At 44.8% G+C, this 15574-nt stretch overlaps 1 protein-coding gene across 1 annotated transcript in view; it reads right to left on the bottom strand.

Moving 5' to 3' along the window:
• Window positions 1-15574, bottom strand: part of ATXN10 (ataxin 10) — a 159801-nt gene that overhangs the window by 14579 nt on the left and 129648 nt on the right. Inside the window, exon 10 of the mRNA XM_036120574.2 lies at window positions 13340-13403. Within this exon, the coding sequence (XP_035976467.2) occupies window positions 13340-13403 (64 nt within the window). The remainder of the gene's footprint in view (window positions 1-13339; window positions 13404-15574) is intronic.

Below are 15574 nucleotides of genomic sequence, written 5' to 3'. Positions count from 1 at the left end.
CACTAAGAAATACTGCCCCAACACCCCAAGCTTCCGAATCCTGTGGGTTCTACCACCTCAGTGCACAAACGTTGTGCAGCGCGTGCAGCGGGCTCCCAGGCCACGGCCCAACCGGTTACGCGTCAGCAGCCAGGTGGGAGGAGGCAGCTGGGCACCTTCGCCACCATTTCCTTCTTGAAAACCTGTTAGGATTTCCTGGTGCTTCCTAATCACACACAGAAGAAACGCTTGAATAAGAGCGGTGCTAGCTTCTAAAAGTGCTTTAGGAGAGAAACACAGAAGTCGTTTTGATTCTGACAATCTCATTTCTCTCAGAAAATGTGTTGTCTTTTTCTAGGCTTTTCCTATCCTTACCCAGAAAGCGTAGAGATCTTTATCTGCATCTGACAAAGTCATCATTTTGTGAGCTTCTATAAGAATGAAAAATTAGGCCACGAACCAAACACGAAGACAAGTATCTCTTGTAAAAGTAAGGCTCGTTGTGGTCATGTGAAAAATGTCAAGTGCAGGGTTGGGTCCTTGTTGTCAAACTGCAATCCACCTCCTATTTTTGCTTTTGCCTGGCTTCCGTCCACCCATGAGGCTTTTTCCCAGCACGGGGCCTGTTTTCAGTTGTACTCAGTTAACCCTGAAGAAAAGGTCTGTCCACTCCTCAAACAGCCTTTCCTGGCAGCTCGCAGAAACCAACGGGCCTTGTTGGGCTGGGAGCAGGCGGATTTCTCGGGGTGGCCAGGGCTCACAACCCACAGCGCAAGGCCTGCTGCCCCGGGGCCAAAAGCACTTCGCCTCTGCCTCAGAGGGGATGTGCAGCAGACCAGAGGCCGTAAGAGTGGGAAAGGGGATATCTGAAAGTTAGCTTTCTTTTTATGTTTTCCGGATCTGTGCCAGTGTCCAAGTGAAGGGGTGAATGTAGGTCCACAAAACCACGAGGCTAAGAAAGCCTGAGCAAAAGGAGGCCTCCCTTTCCCTGTCGCCAGCATGCCTCACTCCTGTGAGACAGTCGACTCCGCGCAGGAAGCAGGCCCTGTATTTCCTCCAGGTGGTTTGCAGGAAGACACCAAGAGGCTCGGGATGCAGGGCCCCTGGTGCGGCTCTCTTCCGTCCCACCCGCTGGTACCGCCTGGAAAGTGGCATCTGCACATACATTTCCCATCAGCCTCCAAGCAGGGGCTCAGCACACAGCTTCCTTCACGGAGTCAACAAGGACTAGCTGCTCACCGAGCTCGTTCCTTCAGAGACTCAAACACTCACCCAATAGGCTTTGTTTGGTTTTCATTTTTTTTTTTTTTTTAATCTGATGGTTCTAGAAAAGTAAGTGGCACAGAGAGCACAACACTTCCTGCTAAGACTGAGGCTCTCAAAACAAAAGAGCCAGGGAATTACTACTTAATGGTGCTGGACTGACTGTGGCACACCGATGTTTTGACCAGACCCTCGTCTGTCACTGCTAAATCTGACTGAGGTCATTTTAGGCAAAAATACTGACATTAGTCAGGAATACCTGGAACACGTTTCTCTCTGCCAAGCTTCGGCAACCCAACCTCTCCCCAAGTGTTTTACAAAATACACGGTCTGTGTAGCAATGTTATTTAAGTCCAACAATTAAAAAAAAAATCATTTATTAACATCCTAAACACACCCAAAAGTCATTGCTCTTTTTAATAAAGAAAGGGAATGCAGAAAGAAAAACTGGCAAATAATTAACTTTGTAAGAAAATACATAAAGCTAAATACTACTACTACTTCTTAAGCACAGATCATGCATCAGGAACTACTAGAGACCCTTTATGTGCCTGTGCTGAGTAGGTTCTCAATTCAGCAGCTCTTCCGAAGGCAGACCCTCATCCTCGGGGGCTGCTGCGCCTACCAACTGCCCCAGGGCTCTTTGTCACATGCGATCTGCCAGTGACACCTCTCGGTAATGCCATTTGGGGACAGAGGGGAAGTAGATTACAAAGCACCAAAAGAATCTCTTCATGGGTGCCTCACTGGCTCAGTCGGTAGAGCATGAGACTCTTAATCTTGAGTCGTAAGTTCGAGTCCCACACTGGGCACAGAGATTACAATCAATCAATCAATGGATCTCGTGGTGACTGGTAAACTTTGCTCTCTGGAATCGGACTGCGGCCCCACAGGAGGCTGCGTTTGAAGGAAACTGTCGCACATGTGAAGTTTAGGCTGACGTTTCGGACATTTCTTTATGGTCTCATCTATACGGTAGATGTAAGCATCCTGAAATGCAAAGAATTACTAAAGCTCTACTATATCCTGTTGAGACACTGGGGACATGTGCAGAATGACCATGGTGCAAAGATACTGTTAGAGAAAGCGATTTTGGAAAACAAGTCTCTGGTCCATCCAGACACTGGAATACTATTCAGCCCTAAAAAAGCAATGAGCTGTCAAACTCTGAGAAGTCATGAAGACTCTTACCGGAGCACTAAGTCAAAGAAGCCAATCTGAAAAGCCTCATACTGTGTAATTCCGACTTTCACAAGACATTCTGAAAGAGCTACAACTACGAAGACAATAAAAAGATCAGTGTTTGTGGAGAGGGATGAACAGGCAGAGAACAGATGGTTTTGTGGGCAGTGAGAACGCTCTGTCTATTACAACGGTAGACACGCGTCATACACATTTGTCTAGACTCACAGGATGCACGACCCCAAGAGTGAGTCCTCATGTAAATGGTGGACTGTGGGTGACCGTGCTATGTCAGCAGACAGTCACCAACTGTGGCAATGTCCCACCCTGCCGGGGAGCGCTGATGATGAAAGAGGCTGTGCATGTGTGGGGACAGGAACATAGCGGAGATCTCTGTACCGTCTTCACAATTTTGTTGCAAACCTAAAACTGCTCTAAGAAAATGTTATCTTAAAAAAAAAAAAAAAAAAAGGAAAAAAATGATATAAAAAATTATTTCATGTCGTTTCAAAATTAAAAATACCTTCGTAGGCTAGCAAATTCACAACCACCATGGAAGACTAGTAAGGAGGAATTATTGAGGTGAGAATGTCTACTATGTATTCCCAGGGACATTCTTTCTCTAAAGTTACGCTCATCGGACGGCACTGTTAAATCAATCAGCCACAAGGTGCAGGATCCCTCAGGTTAAGAATTAATAGTAATAAATATCTGTATAAAGTTTTGTTTCTGGTTTCAAATGAATTTTATGTGGTGTCACTTAAAACATTAATAGTAACTACTGAGAAGTATAATTAAGAAAACACGGTGTCATCTCAAAGCCAGGTGGCCGATGTGATAGGCCAGGGAGGTGGCTTCCTAGGCCATTGCTTCTCGTGTGGTGGTGGCGGCCCTGCCCGGGTCCTTGCCCAGGGTGAGTGCGTCCAAGGGGGAGGGGGCTGCCTGCAGGGAACATGGTCCACACTCGGCACCTCACCACAGGGAAGACGGACTCCCATCTCCTAACTTCAGTGAGGATAAGCCTCAAGTCATCTCGCTCTTAGTGCAAGTCAACGAGATGCAGCAGCCCCTGACGCACCCTGGCCTCAGAGGTGGGGGAAGAGCAGAGCAAACCAGGCTTAGCAAGACAAAACCCGAGGACAGGCAGGTGGAACCACCGTGCCGCTCCTCGGCCCGCTAGACTCAGAATCCATGTGCTGACGATACTTGTCATTTCTAGCCTCTGGTTTTAGAGATGGAAGGAAACTAGAAGCACATAACTAGAAGCTAAGCAGACACGATCTGAGGGAGTACAATTTGACCTGTTTGAGTCTCATTTTAAAATTGTCTATTTGCCAAGACACCTGAACGAGGAAACGGCCCACTTTTGTGAAAGCCTCATTCATAACCGTGTAGGGACTCCTCCGGTCATCAGCTCCAGGCCCTGGGGAACTGGTTGCTAGGATACCATAGAAGCCACATAAACAGGACTTCTTCCCTCTTTCACTTTGAATGGTTCCATTTAGATGCATCCGTGTGTGTGTGTGTGTGTGTGTGTGTGTTGGGGGGGGTGCTGGTGGCATGTTACACTCTCAGCAGCCTGGGAGCGGCACCAGCACATTGTCCAATCCTGAGCCCCGGGCTCGGCTCACTCCCAGGGCCCCAGGGAGGCCTCTGCTAACCTGCGAGCCTGTGTGTGTGCACTTGTTTGCTCTGCTTGGGGAGAAATATTTGGTTTGCACATCTTCAAACACACTAGGTGAGGGGTAAGAGAATCAATCAGGCTTTAAAAAACCAAATTAAATCACTGGGGAAAAAAGTTTACCTTTTTAAACTAAAGCAGCATGAAGAGTTTTTCTAGTGTTTGTCAGCTCAACAACTGAACAAATCATCACTGAATGTTCATCAGCTTTTTAATACCGAGGACTGAGAAAAAAGAGAACATAGTTCTTTCCCTCCGAGGAAGGGAAAGCTTTCCTAGCCGCTCACTGCTCCGAACGTGGGTGCAGTCAGGGCGCAGAAGCAAGATGACACAGATCCCACCCAGGAGAAGTTTTTCTAGAGGGAAAGAATTCACGCAGTTTTTTTAATCCATTCTACTACTGAGGAGTATCTGGGACGTCTCGACCTTGGGGCCATCATAAATCATGCTACTACGCACGTTCTTGCACACCTGCTGACAGACACTCGTGTGCACTTCTCTCAGGGATGTGCTGGAGTGGAAAACCGGCTCACAGGGCAGGTGTGTGGGTCTGGTGTCAGCAGACTGCCAGAAAGTCTTCCAAAGGGGTTATTCCAACTTCCATCCTCATCAGCTTGCTCCACACCCTCGCCATCACTCGATACTGTCGGCCCTTTATATTAGCCATTCTGGCGGGTTTCTCATTGTGGGTTAAATTCACATTTCCCTGACGACTGGCAATGTCGACCTCTTTCCACAAGTTTACTGGTCATCTGGATTTCATCTTTCCTGAAATGCCATGAGTCTTCTACTTTTAAAACCTGAACTACCTTTTATAGAAGCCCTTTACATACTATGGACAGGAGTCCTCTGGGAGATATCCGTAACGCAAATCTCTTTTCCAAGTCTTTCTCTTAAGAGTACGTGGTCCTGGGTTACAATTTTTATGTCTTGTTTAAGAAATCTTTGTCTACCCCAACCTAATAACCACTTTGCTCTCCTACGAGGCCCTCTGGGGACTCCTAGTTTACCTTTCACACGGAGGTCTGATTCATCTTGAGTTAATGTGTGTGAACAGTGTGAGGTGGGTAGTTGGTTATTTTTTCCCCCTTATGGACACTGAATTAGTCTAACTCCATTTATGGAAAAGACCATCCTTTTCTGGATGAGCTGCAGTGGGCTCTGTTGTGTATGCAGGAACCTGTTTCTGGATTCCCTACTCTGTTCTGTGATAGGACTTTTATTATCATGATTATTTGAGTCCTACCACTGATTCAAGTGCAATCGTACATGAAAATTCACCTTTCTCATAGGAATTAACAGCTATAATAGGGTGTTTGTACGAGAACATCTATTTATTGAAAAACTATATGCTGGGCACTTTACAAACATGATGACCCTGTGGGGGCTGGGCCCATTTTATAAGCAAAGAAGCTAAAACTCACAGAGGGCAAACGAAGTGCTTACAAGGTAACAAGAGGCAGAACGTAGGTGTGTCAGGCCCCAGGGCCACTGCTCCTGTCACATGCCACGCTTCCTCAACACAGGGTCACTGGGGAAAACACCGTCTGCTTATCATTCCCGTAAACTGCTACATTTCTATACGCAAGTAAAATTTACAAATGAGATGTCTCCATGCTGAAAATAAAAAACATAGCTGAAAATAAAAAACATAAAAAAATAAAAAGGAAAAGAGAGAAAGGAGGGGAAGAAAGAGAGAAAAGAACAGATTAAAAAAAAATCCTGTTTGGACTCTCATTCTGTGCCTGTCCCCTCCCCCTCCAATAAAAACAAAACAAAACAAAAAAACCCACATCAAGGACAAATGATGAAAACACAGATCAAAAAAGAATGAAAGAAAAACATTTCAAATAAAGCTCAGCGGTTTCTATTTGAAACAACAACACAAAATCCCACTTGCCACAATGAACTGACAAATAAGAAACTGACTCTGTGGCAGAAGAGCTGGGAGTTTCCGACGGCATCTGCCACCGTGTCATTACCGTGGGTGACCCACAAGCGAGCAGGCGAGTGAACAGCTGGGCCCTGGCTGGGCTTGTGGCCCCCGGAGCAGCAGCAGTGAGTGGGGGGCAGTCCTTCCCCGCTAAGCACCCTTTCGACATGTTGTCTTTTCCCCGAACCTGGAAATCCCCGCTGGCCTCCAGAATCGACCTCTAAGAAATGGAGCCTCGGTCCTAGGTTCCTAGCCTGTGGGGATGGGGGTCAGCCCTAGTTTGCTCTGACAGGACAGCCAGCCTGAAGTGCCTAATCCTCAAGGGTGGCCAAGAAAGTGGAGGTCTCATAGGGTCCCAACCGCAGACTTCCCCTGGGGAACGAGGCCTGTCCCCCACAGGTGTCACATGCCTTCATCCCGACCCCAAGGAGGATGCTTACATAGTACGTGGGCATGACCAGCTGACCCAGAGTGATTGGAGTGTGGGGGGATTTTTATTAACTGATAGTTAACATCAGCATGATTCCCGGTCTAAGCATACTCCAAAAGATATATTGCTTTTTGACACAAAATACTGAAATCAAAGTTCAATTAAAACTTGGCTGGTGTTAATTAGAAGGGGTGAAATGAAACAAATCTGAAATAATATCACTGCCGAACCGAGCTTACTTAATTCACAAAAGAACCATAGAACCCATGGGAGAGATTTCTCTTGTGCTTCAAACCACCCCTACTCCCACCAATAAACCACACACATAAACCACACACACCCTCACTGGGCTGCTATCTGCTCACTGTTTTACTCATTTATCTACCCACCCAGGAAGTATTTATTAGATGTTTACTATGTGCCAGACGGCGGCATATTATACCGAGGTGAAAAACAAAAATGGTCCCTGCCCTCAGAGAACTTGGCCCAGGGTAACGGAGATGTAAATGCACAAATATTTAACGACAGACTGTGATAAGCTGACAAAGCAGGTTCTAGGAGGGGTGACCTGACCTCCCCGGGCTCCAGGGACACTTGGCTGAGGACAGGACCGAGGGAGCTGGGCAGGCAGCGCGAGGAGGACCGGACCAGGGGAGGGTAGTTCAGGTGAGAGGTCAGTGTGGGTGACTGCCTGAGGTGACAATCAGGTACATCTGAGAAACAAAAAAGGAAAGTGTGTCTAGGGGATGCTGTAGGAGGGAAGGAACAGCTCTGGATAAAAATGGGAGGCAGGCAGGGGCAGGGTCATACGGGGCCTTTCAGGATATGCTGGAGACTCTGGGTTACTCTACGCACAATGGGCAGTCCTGGAGATTCTGTAAATGGGGCATATTTGTGAGAGATGGTGTGGGGGCAGGGAGAGTCAGGAGAGACAGAGAGGAAGGATCCTGTTCTGGTTTTAAAAGATCGCACTGAATGGATGGGGAATCCTTATCTGTTGAACACCCCAAGGGAAGGAGGGAAATAGGAATTGGGAAGCTACGGCTGACCCAGGCCAGGGTGACGAGAGTGTGCACGGGGTGGTGGGAAGGAGATGGATGAAAAGTGGATGGACCTGGGACATGTTCCAGAGAGAGAATCAGTAAGATGTGGTGACACCTTAGGGGCAGGAGAATAAAAAGAAACAGCATCATGCATGGCTACCAGATTTCTGACCTGAGCAACTGGATGGATGGAGATACTCCCCCAAGCACTGAGAAAGAGAGGGGATGGTTTTACGGGGATAGTAATAGTTCAGCTTTAGACATGCTAGGTTTGGAGCGTCGGTAAGACATACAAGCAAATGTTAACACAGGGTGTTAGAAACTTGTCTGAGAAGCAGAAGAGAGCTTTGTCTAGAGACTGAATTTGGGAGCCACAGGAAAAGAGATCTTTAAAGCCATGAGATACCCACAATACAAGTCCATGTCACCATCTCCACGGTAACAGACTGGTCCAAGCCACTATCACCGCTTGCCTGGATGACTGCAATAGCCTTCTTACAGGATTCCCTGTCATTCTGTGGGCCCAGAGAGTGTCTCGCACATAAAAGGTATTCAACAAACACGGAATGAATTTAAAGAATAAATGGGTGGGATTCCTTAGGGAGAAGATGCAGAGTGAGGCGAGCACTCCTGAGCTCCACAATGTCCAGGAGTGCCCTGACATTTAAGAGCTGTGCAGAAGAGGAGGCAACAAAGGACTCAGAGAAGAAGGATCCAGAAAGACCCGAAGAAAACCTATAGAAGGTACTATCATGAAAGACAAGAAAGAAGCAGTTATGTTAAGGAGGAAGTGATTAATTCTTTAGAACTGAGTTTTAACAAGACGAGAACAACAAAGTACCACTGATTCTGGCAACACGGTGATGACTGGCGACAGTAAGCAAATGATGAAGCTTATGAGCCCCTTCACCTACCTACATGCCCTTTTGAAGACCTACTGGATTTTTTAAAGACACAAACCTTCAACCACAGAAGAAATTTCAGACGCTAAAAGGCAGACAGAAAAGAAGTAACAGGGCCATGGCTTACGGTTGTGTAATTTAGCAAACCCAAGAAAGCTGCCCCTAAACTGGCAATGAGAGAAACATTCTGCCCTGCAGAATCCCCCAAAGCTCAGATGTTGGTGCCCACATGTACCTCTCTAATGGGAGGTAAAAAAGAAGGCCTGTTTGCAAAGTTAAAACGTAGGTGTATCCCTAGATCCCCTTTCTTTACCTCAACAGAAGACTGGAAGATTCATTAATCAATGACAGGATAAAACAGAGATACTCTGGCATGGAGGATAACAGATACCATGCTGGAAATAATGTAATGAAGTGAAAGTATACACGTTAAAATGTAGAGGTCCTGCAGCTCTCCCAATAAAATGGTGGTATCAGGCATACATTTTCTTTTTTTTTTTAGATTTTATTTATTTATTTGACAGAGAGAGAGACAGCGAGAGAGGGAACACAAGCAGGGGGAGTGGGAGAGAGAGAAGCAGGCTTCCCGCGGAGCAGGGAGCCCAATGCGGGGCTCGATCCCAGGACCCCGGGATCATGACCTAAGCCGAAGGCAGACGCTTAACGACTGAGCCACCCAGGTGCCCCTCAGGCATACATTTTCAAACAAATTCATCTACTTCCTCACCAACAGCCCCACTTTAAAGGAAATTCTAAAGATTTCAGGTAGAAGGAAGATGATCCCAGCTGGACAAACAGAGATACAAGGAGTGAAGGGCAGGGAAAGTAGTAAATATGTGGATAGATCTAAATGAACACTGACATTATGGGGTTTGAAAATGGAATTAAAGTGTGTAACAACAACAGCATGTAAGTTGGGGGCCACTAAATGGTTCTGGGAAGGGGGTAAAGGTTTGAGAAACATCAGACTTTCCTTAGTTAATGATGCATGTTGTAATCTTCCTGGTATTAACAGAACAGAAAAAAGAATAAAGAACATTTAAACTAGAAAAAGGTAAAAACTGAATTATACAAAATAATTAATCTAAAAGAAAGAAAGAAAGAGAGAAAAAGAAAATAAAATAGGAAGGACATATAGAGAGGCTTCAATATAAATAGATCAGTAATTGTATTAAATATAAATGGGCTAAATGCAACAGCTAAAAGGCAGAGATTGTCAAACTAGATTAAAGAAAAAACCCAACTACATGCTGTTTACAAGAAACAACTCTGATACAGAGAAGTTGAAAATAAAAGGGTTGAAAATGTAATACCACGTAAATACCAACCAAAAGAAGACAGTATTGTTTAGATGTCAATTCTCACCAAATTTATTTTAGTTCAATGCAATTTCAATGAATAACTCAATATGCAAGGATTTAAATCATTTTTGTTGGTTAAACTGTTTCTGTTGGTTGATTTCATGTGTGTACCTATATGTATGTGCACGTGAACACAAGTACAAAATGTGTGGAATTTGACAAGCTGATTCTAAAACTTTTATGTTAAAATACAAATGATCAAAAATAGCCATAACATTCTTAAAAAAGAAGAGACAAGTTGGAAGGATTGACTCAACTAATATTGAGGCATGTTAGAAAGTGATACTTAAAGAATATGATATTGGTGTAGGGACAAAGAGATCAATGGAAAAGAAAACAGAATCCAAATACAGACCCACACATATTTGGATACTTATGATAAAGATGGCACTATAACTAATAATGCACGTTCTTTTCAGTAACTGGGCTGCGACAATTGTGTATCCATACAGAAAAATATAAAAATAGACCCCTAATTCACACCATACACAAAAATCAACTCTAAGTGAATTACAGACCTAAATACAGAAGGTAAAACCATCAAGTATTCAGAAGATAATATAGATTATCATCACGACCTCATGGTTGGAAAATATTTCTTTAACAAGATACATACCCAAAGAACTAACCAGAAAGTAAAAGTGACAAATTTGACTGAAAGTTAAGAATTTCTGTTAATTAAAATAAACTATAAAGAGAATGACAAGATAAGTCACAGAATGGGAGAAAGAAAACATTAGCAAACATGCAGTTGACTAAGAACTTCTATTTAGAATATACAAAGATCTATTACAAATAAATTATAGAGAGAAAACCCAATGAAAACATGGGCAAAAGGTTTGATCAAGCAAGTTTTATGTACACACACACACACACACACACACACACACAAAATCCAAATGGCAAATAAACATGTTAGAAGATGCTCAGCCTTTTTAGTCAGGCAGGTAATAAACGAGATCTGTAGTCTTTCCTATGGTGGCATGAGGGAGGAGTGCAGGTGGTATACAAGAGTAAATCCTCATGTCATAATAAATAGATTTATCAGAATCTGATATACATACCAAGAAATAGCAAACAGCAAAGTGTATTACTGAGACGTACAAAAACAACTGCTAGAAAAGCGAGCTCAGAGTCAACTAAAAGTGTAGAGAGTGGAGCCAGAGACCTCATTCCCTCGTTCAACACCTTTTGGCATTTTAAAAAAAGATGTATTATTTTGATGAACAGAAAATATAAGAAAGGAAAAAACCTAAGAATGGGTGGGGGAGAGTGAATGGGAGGTCAGGAGGAGAAGTCAGGGTAGTTAGAGAATTCTCCGGCAAACTTGCCTGTGGGCGAGAGCAGAGGAACAGCATGGAAGGCGCCCTGGTGCGGTTTTATTCTGTAATCTGAATCATGTCCCTTTTGCTCTGGCTACTAGGAAGCCAGGTTCTAATTTATGGCTCACATCTAAAGACTGATTCCCTGGGCTCTAGTGCTTCTTCATTTCTGACCACCCCAACCATCATTTTCCCTTTGCTCTGAGATTTTGGTATGTTATCTCATATCTTTTTATGCCTAAAATTTATAGGCCTTTACAATGTGGTAGGCTTTAATAAATAAAACTCCAAAGAATTAATGAATATGCATAATACTAAACTACGTAATATTTTAACTTTTCTTGACAATTTTAAGAATATTCTGGGGTCTTGCAAGTCTTCATTAATTATCACTGTAAAAGCTAGTTATCTATACAGATTATCCATATACATGTTGAATGATTTCTCTTCTACATGAACAGGTTACTGTGGTTTCCCCGGCCGTGTTCTGTCCCCTCCCTGTGACTCATGAGGAGGCAGGACAGGAACGCGGCTGAGAACCAGGCACACACCAAGCTTACATTCTGGGTCTGATCTTAGGATGAGCCGCTGAGACTCTCCCGGTGTACGTCCTCATCTACAAGATCGGGGTGACGATGACGACGGTACCTGCTTCGTGAAGCCGGCAGGATTAAATAAGGTGATGTGCAAAAACACACAGGAAGGATTCAGGGAATGTTTCTGGAAAGAAGGAGGGAAGGAACAGATCAAGGCCTGGCAAGGAGGAGGCCAAAGAGCCCGGAAGTGTGAACCACAGGTGGCACGTCTGTTCAGCCACAACATGCTGTGTGCAAGAGCCTGTCGGAGCCGAGGACTAGTGACCAAAACCTTCGTTCACTAGGAGGTCAACTCGGGGTATACGAGACCCTGCGTGAATTTCTTTTTTCATAATAATTCATCTTTTTCATCAGGAAGCGCACCAACTCTAACTGCGCTCGAGCCTTCTTGTACTGCTTTCCTGCGACCGAAAGCTTTACTTTTTTCTTTTTCCTTTCTTTTTCTGGAGCTAAAACAAATTTCAAAGCTCTGTGAGGCGCAGAGCCTGTCGTGCCTGATTATAATGTGATGCAGTGAGCCAACTCCGTTTTACCTCAAAGAAGAGTCTTCTGAGGCTGTTTGTCTTTTCCTGACTGAGCTTATAAACTGTTGTGCTCTTTAAAATCAGAGTTTCTTCTATTGCTAATCAGACAAATGACGGTATCTTTGGCATAGTAATAGCATGTCTCCATCTACGTACTTCAAATACATGATTTTCATCAGCTCCTTTTCTCTTCTTCACAGAAACCACAGTGGGGGTGTTCGTTAAATGCCCCCCTCCCCCATCTTCTCAGTCCTAGGCTGGGCTACTCACTGTCTCTCGGGGTTACACTCTCCATGTCCTTATTCATCCCCCTCCCCAAACATGTGCAACTGACACAAGGGCACGCAAAGGCCAGGGCGAGAGACTGGACTGAGTCCGGCTCTCACCAGGAAGTCCTGAACTTACACAGAGTACCTCTCAAACCTAAACAGGCTGAGCTCCTCATCACTGTTCTAGATCCGTTTCCTACAGTGTCACTAAGGTGACGTGATGGAGTAAGTAGGTTCCCCGTATGCCCTCCAACAAGGGTGGTCACCCAGGCAAAGGCAAGAACTGGAGCCCCCAGCTTCAATAAAGAGGATCACAGGACAGAACCCGTCCAAAATGCGTACTTGGTTACTTGGTGCCACTGAAATGTTTCTCCCCATTCCTGGGGCCTCTGAGTGCCCCTCATGTCCCTCTGTCACTAAACCATGGCTAAGATGGTTCTTCCCAAAGGACTGGATACTTAGACTGTCTAGAGCAGAACAAAAACAAAAACAAAAAAACAAAAGAACCCCGAAATTCTTCATATTTACCCCAAGGAACACACACAGTTTGGAAAGGTGACATCGGCGCCCTGCCGCACACACGGGGACCGTGGATGAATGCTCTCCCCCCAGAGTTTTAAAGCACTAGTGAGGAGAAGGCTGGTTTAGAATGCCCCCCACCTTGAACACTCCAGCTCACTACCCCGCATAGACTGCAAGAGTGATATTGCAGCTCCCGAACTTTGAGAAAGTGGCTTAGTTCTGAGGAACGAGCACACAAGAAAGCCAGCGGCCCCACACCCAGGGAACCCCAGGAGAGGGAAATGTGCCGTCCTGACTGCGGACGGATGCTCATGCCTCCCGTGCAAGGATACAGGGGTTACTGTCGTCAATGCTGCAGCTGTCCAGGATCAAGGGGATGCCGTCCAGCTCGCTGACCTGCAGAGAAAGGAAAAGGCAAATTTATACACTGAGAAAAGCTTGGGTCACATTGGAGATATAGAGGATTTGCTTCTCCTTTCTATTTCCTTACTCATTGCTACAACAGAATAGCATTCTGTTGTATTTCAAGTCTGCCCCATCAACCACAGCAGAGTTCTAAACGTGACCTTCGACAGCGAGGGCAGGCAGACACCGGAGGTTACACATTAGTGACCGGCCTGCCCCAGTGGATTCAGATGATGATGAGATGTCAGTTAACAGGTGACCCTCCTCCTCCCCCTGCCACAGCCCGGTCTCCTATACCTCCCATCACCCCAACCTCCGACGACTCAGCCCAACACCTGTAGTCACCACCTCGGAGCCTTCCGGTGTGCACGCCGTCCACCTCCTTCCGCTAACATACATGATTTCTGCTTTACACAGGCTGCGTACTTATTGTATCATTCCTGCTTTTACGACACGTTAGTGTTACTTTAGGTTCTATGTGTTATTTGGTAGGATTTGGTAGGTTATTTTTGGGGACTGAAAATGCTCAAAAATTTTTCCATGTAAATTAAGGGTAATTTTTTCTTTGCCTTCTGCCCTCTCAGCTTATAAGGCTTCAGAGGAACTCTCTACTTTTGGTTATCGGGGGAAACCTGTATCTAAAACACCTGCACCAACCCAGAAATATTTAAAAACAGACATATAAACAAAAAGGGATACATTATTTCTCCTTCCACCCTTCCTCAAAAATGCTGGCGCAACTGGATAGCCATATAAAAAAGGATAAAGTGGATCTCTTCCCAATACTGTTCACCAGGATAAACTCCAAATGGAGCTGAGTTTATTATAGTTTAGTAGTACTAGTAAGTAGATTGTTTTTCTATGTTAAGAGTAGGAAAAGCTTTTCAAACTATGATTCGCAATCCTGAAGCAATAGGAGAAAGGTTTTAAAAGTTGGACTACATTTTTTAAAAAGGCAAACAGAAACTGGGAAAATTATTTGTAAGGTATCACAGGCAAAAGTTTCATATTTTAAATATAAAGAACTTTTAAAAACTGAGAAAAGGCCAGCAATCCAGTAGAAAACAATGGATCCAATATATGAACAGAAATGGCACCGAAACAAAGAAATGCAGATGGACCACGGACATCGGAATGTGTTCCACCCTGCAAACGGCTAGCACACTGAGACACCCTTCCCACCCAACAGTGTGGCAAAGGAGCGGGCGACGGGGAGCCAGGTGTCCTCACACACTGCTGGAGAGCACAGACGGCACAGCCCCCGCGGAGGGGCTGCTTGGGGTGAAGCGGACTCACACGGGGTACTACTCTCTGACCCAGTCATCCCAGCCCCAGGACAGCACCTCAAACAGCACAGTCACACGAAGTTATGTTTGCACACGTTATTCACTGCAGCACACTTTCTATTTTTATGTTTGAGATTCAATTCACACACGATCATGCTCACCCTCTTAAAGCATACAATTCAGTGGATTTTAGTTTGTTCACACAGTTGTGCGACCATCACCACTACCTAGTTTTAGGACACATTTATTATCCCCAGAAAGAAACTCCATACCTATCAGTCATTTCTCATTTCTTCCTCGGCCCACGCCTTGGCAACCACTGATCTGTCTATGGATTTGCCTATTCTGGACGTTTCGTATAAATGGGACCTTTCGGTATGTGGCCTCTTCTTTCAGTTAGCGTAACACTTTCAGGTCCATCCACACTCCAGCATGTAACAGCACCTCATTCCTTTTTACGGCTAAATAATATTCCACCGTCTGGACAGACCACATTTTATTTATCCGTTCATCCACTGACAGACATTTGAGTTGTTTCAACTTTCTGGCTATTATGACAAAGCCGCTGTGATCATCGTGTACGTGTTTCTGAGTGGATATGTATACTCAGTTCTCTTGGCTGTATATCTGGAGGGGAAATTGCTTGGTCTTGGTGACTCTTTAACATTTTGGGGAACCACTGGAGCGTTTTTCAAAGTGCTGCACCATTTTCTATTCATGCACGAGGGTTCCAATGGCTCCACATCCTTCTCAATACTTGTTTAACCATCCTCGTGGGTGTGAAGTGCTGTGTCATTGTGGTCTTGACCTGCATTTCTCCGATAGCTAATCATGTTGTGTACAGCACAATTTATAACCACAAAGATCCCAGAAACG

The sequence above is a fragment of the Halichoerus grypus genome, chromosome 6 (genome assembly GCF_964656455.1).
Source record: "Halichoerus grypus chromosome 6, mHalGry1.hap1.1, whole genome shotgun sequence".
Taxonomy (NCBI): Eukaryota; Metazoa; Chordata; class Mammalia; order Carnivora; family Phocidae; genus Halichoerus; species Halichoerus grypus.
This window is presented reverse-complemented; position numbering and strand designations above follow the sequence as displayed.